Source organism: the organism of the source record quoted next, unplaced genomic scaffold (genome assembly GCF_019419815.1).
Source record: "Pyrus x bretschneideri cultivar Hongxiangsu unplaced genomic scaffold, Pyrus_bretschneideri_v1 Contig21, whole genome shotgun sequence".
Lineage (NCBI taxonomy): Eukaryota > Viridiplantae > Streptophyta > Magnoliopsida > Rosales > Rosaceae > Pyrus > Pyrus x bretschneideri.
In genome coordinates, this window is record NW_025999513.1 from 3,383,617 (window position 1) to 3,396,503 (window position 12,887).

General features: G+C 33.2%; 1 protein-coding gene across 1 annotated transcript; it reads right to left on the minus strand.

The window, feature by feature from the left end:
* Positions 1-368: 368 nt before the first annotated feature.
* LOC103956669 (primary amine oxidase) lies at positions 369-7,898 on the minus strand. The gene is made up of 5 exons (XM_009368688.3): positions 7,050-7,898; positions 1,833-2,217; positions 1,623-1,736; positions 812-1,350; positions 369-698 (listed from the first exon to the last, which is right to left on the minus strand). Exons 1-5 carry the CDS (start codon positions 7,826-7,828, stop codon positions 491-493), a joined length of 2,025 nt encoding a protein of 674 aa, XP_009366963.2. The 5' UTR covers positions 7,829-7,898; the 3' UTR covers positions 369-490.
* Between the last annotated feature and the right edge of the window lie 4,989 nt (positions 7,899-12,887).

Sequence of the window (12,887 nt, forward strand, 5' to 3'; positions counted from 1 at the left end):
TTGAGAATATAGTTTCGGTAGAGGAAATCATTATGATTCCAGCCATCTATAGTTGTCAAAGTTTCTGCAGAAAAAATATTTTCTCCATCTATAGTAGGCACAGTCTCGTGCAAAACATTAGCCAAATTTAGTGTTGTCAAATAAAACAGCATCTTCTGCTACCATCTTTTGAAGTCTCCCCCCTTAAATTTCTCAGGCTTCTCAGAATGAGGTTTAGTTCCTGATTGTTCCATACTATTCGAAGATTATTGCAAGTATTTTTTAATAATAAAGTATAAGTATTTCGATTATGTATTTCTGTTATTTTGTTGTTTCTAAATTGTTCTCTAACAATAACAATCGTTTGTTCATGGTGACATGGATTGAAATGGGACTAGATATTTAATTTGTAATTAAAACTTGCAATAAATTACAACTGCAATGGGATGAAAACATCACTTATTAAGCTCTTAGAATTATTAATCACTCATGACAAATAAAAAGTCCCCAGCTAGTTTTTGGCGGTGCAATTAGGCGAGTGGTGCTTAGAAGGTATGGTTCTAACTTTAAGAACAGGACTTCTCTCAAAGAAATTGGTTGGCCTGAGCTCAAATCCACCACTCAATGTTGGCATCATTGGAAAATCCTCTTGGCAAGGATTGTGGTGAAACCCAATTGTGTACCACAACACTATATCCTTGTTCTCAATTTTCCTATTCCTGTATACATAAAACACAATTCACACCAGTCAACCAAAATGAATAAGAGAAATCACAAGTGTTTTGTAATCTTTTGCTGCATTAACCAAATTTAATCACAGTTTAATTAATACCTGCTGCTCCACACATCTAATGTGTCCTCTCCTCTACTTTGATCAACATGTCTTCCTCCTGCCCATTTTTCGGACTTGTTGTATGGTGTAACCCACACATTGTACTTAGTGAAAGCGCCGCGGATTTGCGGGTAATCATCCTCTAACAATAGGGGTCCTGCAACTGCCCCCGGGATCAAACGATAGCCAAATGGGTTCCCGGCTTTGGTCTTCTTAATAGGGTTTACCACAACCAGGTCAGCTGGCTTCAAACCAAGGCGAATTCTTGCATCTAACTCAGTTTTAGCCGTCTCGCTTACAATATTCCAATAACTCTTCCTTGGTGTGTTGTGGCCCGTTGCTTGTTTCGTCACAAAATTATTCTTGACAAAGGAGTTGGTTTCACCATCCACATCAAGGTCAAGATGGTATGTCAAGAAATGATCATGGTTCACAGCAATGCTATTATCTGCCACCAATGTGCCAAAAACTTCCTCCTCTATTTGGTCTATCTGGGTGTAATTAACTGCTTCAATTTCTAGCACACCTGTTAGCCCCACCTGTTTAAGAAATTGAAGATCAACAAACCTTAATTGTCAAGTGCAACATTAAGCGTAACATCTGTTGACACATGTTCATGTTGTCAAATTATGAATATAGGTAGAACATTTTGATCTTATAATAAACTAACATGACCAATCATCCAAATTCACGGACAAATATATACAGTTTAGTTGGCAGATAGTTATCCAGATTATCATTCTATAAGTTAACTTAAAATTTAAACAAGTACATTTGTACACTATAAAACCCTAGCTATCATATAATATACCTCCATTTTGATGGAGCCACTTGGCTTGAACTCCCAATCAATTATGTAGTCATAGTTGCCTATAGTTGAAACCGTCCTCACAACCAGAGTGACCTCAGCCCTAACTTCTGTGATCTGCAATTCCGTTAACCCTCGATTACCACCACATTTTCATCAAAAAACTAATCAATCAAACTCATTTGAAAAATAAGAAGAAAACTTTATCATTACCACTATATCTGGGATAGTCAATTCAGTGTGGCGCCACAAGATGTTGCCTGCATGTCTCTCAAAGATGCAATAAGCATTCGATATCTTCACCGGCGTGCCGTCCTGGGCAGCATAGTAGGCGTCCATTAACTGGGCATTGGCTGGGCAGTCGGTCAACGGCTTGAGTGATACTGTGGATAGACCAAACCCAAATTCTCCACAGTCGAAGAAGGTTTTGTAGTACCATTCTTCTGTGGGGTCCATGTACGGGACAAAGAGCTCGGATACAAAGCCTCTGTACAAAACCCTCCTGTACTCGTGCATTTCAAGATCATATATTGATGCTTGAGATATAATCACACCCGTTCGAACATCAAATCCGAGATGGAAGATCCAATTGGCCCACCTGATGATGATTACAAATATGAATATTAGTAAATTGTAAAACGGAATAAATTTCTGGGTATTAAATTGAATAATCAAATGGACGGTTATGATTAAACAAGATGTGTACGAGACTAAAAAAATGTAAGAAAATTACTTCCTATATAAATATTATATTATACAAATTAAAGTGTATAGAAAAGAAAGAAAAAGGACACAATGATCACATTGATTTAGAGTCAATGAAACAATCATAAAACAATATAAAGAATACAAGTAGTGGTTTATGTAACCAAAACACTTCTGTCAAGCGTTCAATATAAAATTAACATTGCCACTCAGTACTACTGTTTGAGGGTATCCCTCTTCACTTATAAGTAAGAGGTTTTAGGTTTGAATTTCGTAGATGACGAATTCGGTACTAAATTAAGTTTTCTATTGTGTGGCTTAGCTGAACTCCTCCTCCTCTTAGAGCAGTTCCACCCTTGCTAAGGGCCCCCCAGGGCTATTCATTATTTAATCCACCCAATGAACAATAACTATCTTTTGCATCTCTACCCCTACATTGAATAGCCCTGACAATAGGTAATAAAATATTAGTATTTTTTTTAAATAATACAAAATAATTTTATTTGTAATTTCGGATAGAATTTTTAATTGGTCTCGTTGTACCATTTTCTATTAAAAATTTTATTTTTATTTTTTTAATTTTTTCTTTTCACATGGTGCAGCACACCATTCCAAAACCTTTGTTTTTTTTCACATGATGCCGATGCACCACTCCAAAACCTTTTTTTTATTATTATTTTTTTCTTCTTTTCACATGGTGCCAACGCACCATTCCAAAAGTTGTGTGTTTTTTTTTCTTTCTTTTTCAAGCTCAGCAGCTCTCTCTCACTTGAGCTCCGAAGGCAGGGCCTCAGACTCTGACAACATCAATAGCCAATCCATGTAAAAATTCACAGTTTTTCCTTAGTTAAGTAGGTAAGGGATCGTCAACTCCTTAGTTAAAATCTCTCTCTCTCCCAAAAATAAATCCCAAAACGTGCGATCTAGGAGCGTGAGTGGAAAGAGGGGGCGTGTGGGCGAAGGCAGTGTGGGGTGCGGCTGAGGAGGGACTGGATCTCTCCCATTTGCCTATGGGTGTATCATCAGCCTCGGTGACGAACTCCGGTGAGAGCCGTTGAGTTCGAAGCATGCTGGGTTTTACATTTTTTAATTTTTATTATTTTTTAATTAATTTTTTACATTTTTATTTAATTTTTTACATTTTTTATTAATATTTTATATTTTTATTAATTTTATATTATGGCTGACGTCGCCCTGATGTTAGTCTTTTGTCACGTTGCCTTTGGGCTGGCAATTCATGCTGGGCCTCTCCCTCGGGCCCGCTCAGGCTCCATCCCTAGCACAAGCTGGACCATCTCCCTCGGGTTATCTGGCCCTATTCCAAAGCCAGTCCACTGAGCAATAGCCTACGGTGGAATTGCTCTTAGTGTAAAATATATCGTTGTATTAAAAAAATATAAAATTAACATTACATTAACTATTATGATTGGATTTATTTAATGATACTTTAACCTACAATACAGTCTATATATATATATATATATATATCACTCAAATTTGCAGACTTAGTCCAATTTAATTCTTTTTTTTTTAATTCAATCTATATTACAATTCTTAATTATAAGCCCTAAATATTAACGTATCCCAACTGACAAGTACTTTGGTAACAAAATCAAAATATGTGCAATAGAAAACAGAATAATCCAACCCAATCAGAATTTCTTCTCAGAAAATTGTTAGGGAAATCACATATTTTGTACCATAATTGTGTATCATCTGATAGTAAGTAATGTGCACATATCACGTTAATTAATGAATTTATCTCATTAAACAATAATTGTATGCATCACTTACTACATAAGAAACTATACCAAATATAATATAAATATGTGATCTCCCTGGTATTATTTATTTTATTTTTTAAAAAATTCACGAACATTAATATGTGACATATGTTTGGGCAGGGGGCCACGCCTGGATTTAAGAAAACCATACTCCAAGTCGTCAGCTGTAGAATTTTGTGAAATTTGTGTGACGATGCCATCAAATGTGGACTCAAAATATGAGTACACTTCTTGGAATTCAATTTTTTTTAGCTAAAATTCATCATTGTAAATTTCTTTAACAAAAATCCAATGACTAGGCTCCAACTAAGTAATATCCATAATTAAGTTTGACTTGGCAAAATTGATATTTTTGGATGTCTAATTTACCCCTAATAATGAGAAATTTTTCCAAATACTTGGAACATGAAGTGACGTGGAGTTCCCAATAAATAGAACCATAACACCTAGCTATTTCAGTTTTAAAGAAAAAAAATTGCCACGTTGTCGTTTAAGTGAAGTTTTGTTAAATAACCAGAATTTTTGGTCAACTAGATTCCAAATTTACACCTATCTAATTCCAAATTTATCCCTTCCACTCCAAACACCCACAACACCAACGACTACCCACCTCTATCACCGCCCTGTGACTCTGCCAACGACGCCCCATCCCTTCTCTTTTCCTCTTTTACTTTCTTCTCTTCCCTCTTTTCTCTTCCATTCTTATGTTGACATGTAACCCGAGAGTACGTAGTCGGCCGCACCCTTAAATCCGCTGTCGCCAACCTCCTATTTAAGGCCCTGTGAGCTGAATCCCGATCAGTTAATCATGTTTAAGGGCTTTAGGGCAATCATTGTTTTTCTTATTTTGAGTTTGATTTCGATTAGTGACTTTTTTATTTATTATTTTTATCAAAACAAGTAATTTTGAAAGAGTTATCTTTGTTTTAATTGTTATTTTATAGGTGTCAGTAATTAATTAGTTGGGAACACCACCTGTTTTGCTTATGTGTGTGTAGCCGGTCCTTCGAAAAATTTCTCTCTAATAACATTGATTTTGGAGAGATTTTTCAGTGTGACCGGAACACGGGATGATACATCACGTGTCACTATGCAAATAGTGGGATATGTGAGATAAAAAGTTAAGAACTTCAAAAGTAAAATTTCCCACTACTTATATAAAAACACGTGGTGTACCATCCGTGTTCCGGTTACAATGAAAAATTTCCTTGACTTTTGGGTCTCTCATTTATTATCTACATTTATTTTACATTATTTCATTCAATTAAATGTCTTTAAATACCTTATGCGCATTTGGAAAGAAATTTAAATGTCATGATTCCTATGCATTAATAACAAAAATTACATGATATCAATGTTTTGTTCCTTATAGAGTTGTTTTTCACATGATGGTAACAGGTAAATTAGTATATCCTACAAATATAAAATAGTTATTTTATTCAAATTATCAATATTTTAAATATAATATAGGTAATTATTTTGCGCAATATATACATATATATATATATAATAACAATATAAGTTCCGCAAGTGACCATTTACCACAATAGTGGAAAGGTGTTGAGCCCTTACATGATGGCGTGGATTCAAACCCTGTCGGTGACTTATCTAACATCTAATCTAACAAAATTTATCGTTTGACCAAAAAAGAAAAAATCCTAGTGTATTATGTAATAATACATGCAAAATAATTTACCTACAACATTATTTAATTAATTTGAATAATAAATACCTATATTTTGCCATAAAAAATATAAAACAAGTTACCTACAAAATAAAAGAATGTTGATTGATTGCACACACCATATAATTAATAATAACAAAATGTGGCTAGTATATATGTAATATCACAAGAAAAATAATTTACCTACAAAATAAATAAATGTTTTAAGCCAATTGATTAAAAAATTCATTAATTACCTATATTTTACATAAAAACATATATAAATTATTTGCATGCATATATATAATTATAACAAAATGTGCCTAATACATACATGCAAAATAATTTACCTACAATGATTGTCAAACAAATAAAAGAAATGGAACATATGATGGTAAGACAAGTATAAAGTAGATACTTCTGTAATAATAAGACACTTATTTTCCATAATTATGATGGATAATTAAATTCATTAACATAGTTAGGGTGTTGTGGCACAATTGTAAATATTTTGAAAATAATAGGTATTTACTTGTTTACATGGCAGTCTATTTCAAATTTGGGTTTTATTTGGATGTTTAAAATGAGATGGGCTTTTGTCAAGGAAATAATTGTTGCATAGGTTTATATCTAAAGAACCTAAAATTAATGGTGTTTATCAATTCATTTGTTGAATAATACTTACTAGTGAGTACTTTATATATTCACTTTTTAGATTTGGCCCAATGATATTTTAATGCGCTTTATCTTAATTTTTTTTTATATGTTATAACGTTTCTTGGACTTCTAAAAACAAGAAACATATGTGATCTTTTGATTGAGTCAAATCACAAAATCAAGTATATATGATACTCACTAGCAAGTATATACATATTATCTTAACATGTGTATTTGTTTATTAATAATATATCTAGATCTATGAACTTCATTTATATAACACCTAAATTAGAAACATAATATGTCAGTATAATCGTCACACCCAAAACCTTCCTACAATTTCCACAAACAACAATGTTGACTACTAAGCATAGGTATTATAACCATATATTAAATACTCAAATCCACCAAGAATTCATTCAAGTACAATACTAATTATAGTTAATTAGTACAATGATTTAGTAGAACATCATTGGATAAAAAATAAATAAAATAAAATAAAAATAAAAATAAAACTAAATACAGCCAAAACTAAGGAATAAGAGTACGTAAGTGAGACACAGTTGTCTTTAAGATATGCTGGAAGTTAATTATAAAATAATTAATTAACTTAAGACTAACCTAACAGTGTTGCCGTCGAGCTTGAACCCTTCGTCCCCCGACGTAACTGGAGCACCATTTAGCCTTGGACCAAATGGAGGCTTCTGATTGGACGCTCGGTACTCAGTCCCCTCAGCTTTTGGCACAGGTGCAACAAACCTATCGATGTATTCAACGATCTTCAGCTCATCCAGATCAACCGCGACTGTTATTCCCTCCACTGGCCTCACGTACAAGTTTACACTATCTTTTTTGTAAAAACAATTAATCTTGATTGTTCTTTTAGTTTTGGCCTCCCCAAACCAACCAACTGAAAAAGTACTACACACAACTTCGGACATGTTAAGCCCTCTCTTTTTAATGGACTGGATAAAGGGTTTATATTTGAACGGGAGTTCAGCCGCAACAGATTGTTCTTCATTGTTAAGCAAAGGGTATCCATGTTTGTTATCAAATTCAGTTTTGGAAACTATGGAACGGGTTGATATGTCGACTATGAGCTCTAGGGTTTTCATTTTGAGTCGTAAAACGACCAAGGCACGGCGAGGAAGAGGAGGCGGGGTTTTGGTGGGTTTTGATTGCCATGAGAGGACGGTGGACTTTTCGGGTTCATCTAGGCCTACGTATTGGAAGCTCAGGTTTTGAGAAGGGTAGGATTTTTGGACTACGGTTTTGACATGGATGAACTCGGATGGTGTTAGAGGGTCTAGAGGATGGCATGAGGTTGGTGATGACAAGGTGATGAAAATGGAGAGGAGTAATAAGAGACTTGGTGCCAATCTTGATGCCATGGCATGCATATTACAATGTAAGTTTTAAGCTTCTTTGGTCCCCTTAAATAAGAATTTGATCAGCAAGCTGGTATAGCACAAGTGCTAGATGGAGAGTTTCGACCACTTTAAGATTTTGGAAACTCAGAAGCATAAACTTTAATCATGATTTAGCCCTAGGGTCAGTTTGGGATTACTGTGTTTTTTTTTTTTTTAACTACTCCTGCTATATCTTAAGAATAACCAGCTGCAAAATAAAGCAGTTGAGCGTTTGATAAATTATGGTAAATTTTAATGCAAAAGTGATATAATTGTATATAATAACAAAAATAGACATAATAGAGTGGGCGATGACGACAATAACAGTAGTAAGGGCAATGGTTGTGATGGTGTTGGTGATTGTGGCGGTGGCGGTGCCAGTAAAGGGGTGTGGTGGCAGTTGTGTTTATAGCGGTGGTGTTGCCCACAGTGACAACGATGGTAGTGGCAGTTGTGGTTATAGTGGTAGTGGTGGCGGATATGGTTATGGCAGTGGTTGGTGGTGGCAGTGTGCAACTGTGGTGTGGTAGTGGTGGCAACAATGATGGTGTAATATTGGTAGGTGGCGGTGGTCACTTTGTTCTCCAAGAATAAAATGTGTCTTAAATGATAAATAATGTTATTTTTTAAAATTTATAATCGTATTACATGAATTAAAAATATTCATTAAATGCTCAACTATGCTTTTGATTAAAGCAACTTTAAAAAACAACCTACAAGCTGCTTTGAAAAGTTGATGTTGAAGCTCATTGCTTTTAAAATAAACAGAATATTTTATTTTTAAATACTTTTTACTGATTAACTTTAAAGTAGTTTAGTTTTTGATAAATAAAATACCAAACTAGGCCTTAATGTAATTAGCACGTAAGCCTTAAGGTGTGACTTGTGAGGCTGCTTGTGGGTTTTGGAAACTTTTTTTTTAGTAGAGTTTTGGAAACTTTTGAGTGTGGTATTATATAGATCATATTGTGAATAAAACTATTTGATAATTATGCTCTATTTTTGTCATGTCTCTCAAAAAAGTATTATGAATATATATGATTTTGTGAAAAATAATTAACTTGGAGTTCACACCTCATCAACCACATCATATGATTTAAAGTATGTTTCAATAAATTTTTAACGTTCCAATTCTAACTTGAGAAAATAAGGTTTTGATCATTTATTTTAGGGTTGTGGCGTTAATTAGGTAGATTTTGTTTTCCTGTAGACACTAATGGACAGTACTAACATGATATATATTGGGGCAATGTAACACCAGATATCGAATAGAGGATATATCTATTTTTAGGATGTTTTTAAAGGAAAGGATCTTTAAAAGGATTCTGGTCCTTTTTTATTTTATTTTTATTTTTATTTTTTATTTTTATAAAAATAGAGATTAGTTCTTGGACTTACACCACATCAAACTTTAACGATCCAAACAATCTATTTTTCAAGTTGCACCTCATATATCATCTTTGCAAAATTGTAGCCAAATCGGGAAATATTTAAAGCATCTAATTGAGTTCAAAGAAATTAACGAACACTTTGTTCTCTAAAAAACAATAAAATTTCAATATGATAATTAAATAGACAAATAGTTTTGGATTAAATGTAATTTTTATAAGGATGACTTATGAATCAAGACTTATAAAATAAACAATTCGAATTGTTAAAATTCAACATGGAGTAAACCTTTCAACTAGTTTCAATTTTTACCCAAAAATACGAAACATAGATCGTAAATATATGGTCATAGTTCACTTCAAATGCATGTGAACATATCCACATACTGCTGGATTCTACTCACAATCTATTTCTTATCCTCTTTCATGATACAATAGGGGCAAGACAATCTTATCCCTCATTAGGTGTGAGTGTGTGATTAACTTCATGAAGTGTTGGCCGGTTTTAGGGAATTTGTCCATATAAGAAAATTTTGCTTTCCGTAATTCCTCCAAAAACACATCTAAGTGGAGACAAATTAACCGAAATGTAAAGCTGCAAGAGGAGTTAAATGCCACAGAATCAAAAGCTCATTGTCCACATTGATTGGGATGGAACCAATCGATATGTCAGTATCGACCTGGTACAGTAGGACCTTGAAGGGATGGAGCCTGTCGATATGTCACAGTATAGGACAAGCCCTACTCAAATCTACTCCCCATGCATAGCTCTTATATTTAACCTTTAGCATATGATCAGCAATAGCAGAATCAGGAATTATTTAATGGATGGATTAAACTAAAATTATTATTAGAAAATTAAATGGTTAAATTTTGTTGTTATTTATATAAAATTAGACAATAACAAACCTAAAAGTAGTAATTTAAAGTAAGAAATGTAAGTATGAATAAAGTAAGTTTCAACTAGATTTAACAAAGAAAACATTTGAAGTTGCAACTTATAGTAGGAAGAAACATACATAATCAATCTTGTCATAACAACTTAACAAATAAACGAAAAAAATACCTATTCAAGTTAATGGAATTGAAATCCTTTTTTATTTCTTCTGAATCAATTTTTTCGGCAGACTCTTTTTCAATGTACACAACAATTGAATCTGTTAGAAATTCATTCTCCATTTTGTTGTGAAGTCTTGTTTTAAAGCACCATTGTACGAACTTTTAAAATTAAAGCAATAAGCAAATAAAATCATCAAGACATAAGAATAAAGTGGCCAAAAACTTACGAGAAAAATCAATAAACTTTCTCACTTGTATGCTAGGTTTGGGTAAACTGCAGATGAGATAGGCTTTCTAAAAGGTAAAAAAGGGTCATTGTTGTACTCCCAAAGTCTAAAAAATAAAAAAAACTACTCCTAAGAAATCTAAAGTAATAAAATATTAAATCTACTTTTTAAAACCAAATGACTACTCCTAGGAAACCTAAACTAATCCATATAGACTACTCCCTATAAACTCATCAAATAAAAAGACTTATTGGGATGTGTGTTTCAGTGTGTGTACGATTTGAAATATAATAATAATAAATTTTGATATTGATTAAAGTAAATAATTTATTTAATATTTATTAACTCTTACATTTTCTAAAAGTAGTCATATTTTTCAAAACTTTTACTTATTAGGTGAGTTATAACAATTAAAAATAATATAATAGTCTAAATTATTAGTATTTTTAACTTTAAATAACTAAAACTCTCCCTATGCTAGAGCTCACCTAAGCCGTTATTGCCTCCGCTGTTGATGGTGAGAGTATGAATTTCATATGTTGGCATTAAATTCGCACTTCATTGTGGACGGTCGAAACATAAATTTGAGTAACTTGTAAAACAACAAAAAATCGTGAGCCAGTCTAAGATTGAGGAGTGTGCTCACCAAAGACTCTCCGACGGTTAAATTAGTAAGCAAATATAAGATTTAAGTAGTGGGCAAGGGAATTAGAGTGCGATGAATGCATTACCATAGGTGGACTCTAGAAGGATGTATTTAGACTGACCGGGAGAGAGACTTTTTAAGGATAAAACCCTATTCTAAGCCGGAAGAATCCTAGAGGATATCTAAAAGTAAATATTCCATCTTCTATATGAGTGTGATTACTTGCTGCGCCCACAAATTCCTAGATTGTAGGAACTCCAAGATATAGAGGATCTGACTAATTCCAACCTAAATTAGATCCCCTTATCTTGTAGAACAAGCATGGTCATTCTAGCGATGTCGCTCGGACTTTGCCTGTTGCTCTGGAACAGGATGATGGTGGCACCATTGCTCCATTAATCTAGCTCTGCTCGGAGTTGTTGAGTCCATGACTGGACTTCAGAGGTAGCTGTATTTCGATTCACTTACTTCGGCCCTAAAAAATCATGGTCCCATGCACATAAAAAAATCTTGCATATAATTATACAAAGTTGAACTATTCTCGGTGTCAATTATTTTATAATGGTATTAAAGTTTAAAGACTTGTAGGCGAAAGTATCAACGTTTAAAATTTTATAAAATACAATTTAAGTGCATTTTCCATCCTTACAAGATTAACATGGTGTCATCGCTGAACATGGGTAATCAAGTGGAAGTGTTCTTACAATTAAAAATATAAAATATGACACATCCCAGCCGAAGTCGATGCATGCTGGCCGACGCCCCGAAGGTGACGTAACAAAAAAGGAAAGTGAAGCATTAAAATATGGATAAATTTAAACCAAAGCTAACATTTATTTAATCTAAAGTAGAGAGTGTGCAGTAGTGGGAAGAACCTATAAAACACAAGTGTTCTGAGCATAAATTACAGTACGACATAAGTAGAGAAGTCGATACTAGTTAAGGTACTTATTACACAACTGGAAATAAGCTCCTACATTTATTTATGGAAGTGTCAGAACCACAAGAGATTCCTCATTCGCCATAGAGAATTCAACTAACTAAGTCCTCGAGGGACGAAAAACAGAAGGATGAGTGGACAAAAACAAAGGTTTATAAATACACATTTAATTATACTCTATTTTTGTCATGTCTCTCAGAAAAGTATTATGAATATATATGATTTTGTGAAGTGGAATTAACTTGGAGTTCACACCTCATCAACTACATCATATGATTTAAAGCATGTTTCAATAAATTTTTAACGTTCTAATTCTAACATGAGAAAATAAGGTTTTGATCATTTATTTTAGGGTTGTGGCGTTAATGAGGTAGATTTTGTTTTCCTGTAGACACTAATGGACAGTACTAACATGATATATATTGGGGCAATGTAACACCAGATATCGAATAGAGGATATATCTATTTTTAGGATGTCTTTAAAGGAAAGGATTCTGGTCCTTTTTTATTTTATTTTTATTTTTATTTTTTATTTTTATAAAAATAGAGATTAGTTCTTGGACTTACACCACATCAAACTTTAACGATCCGAACAATCTATTTTTCAAGTTGCACCTCATACATCATTCTTACAAAATTGTTGCCAAATCGGGAAATATTTAAAGCATTTAATTGAGTTCAAAGAAATTGACAAACATTTTGTTCTCTAAGAAACAATAAAATTTCAACATGATAATTAAATAGACAAATAATTTTGGATTAAATGCAATTTTTATAAGATGACTTATGA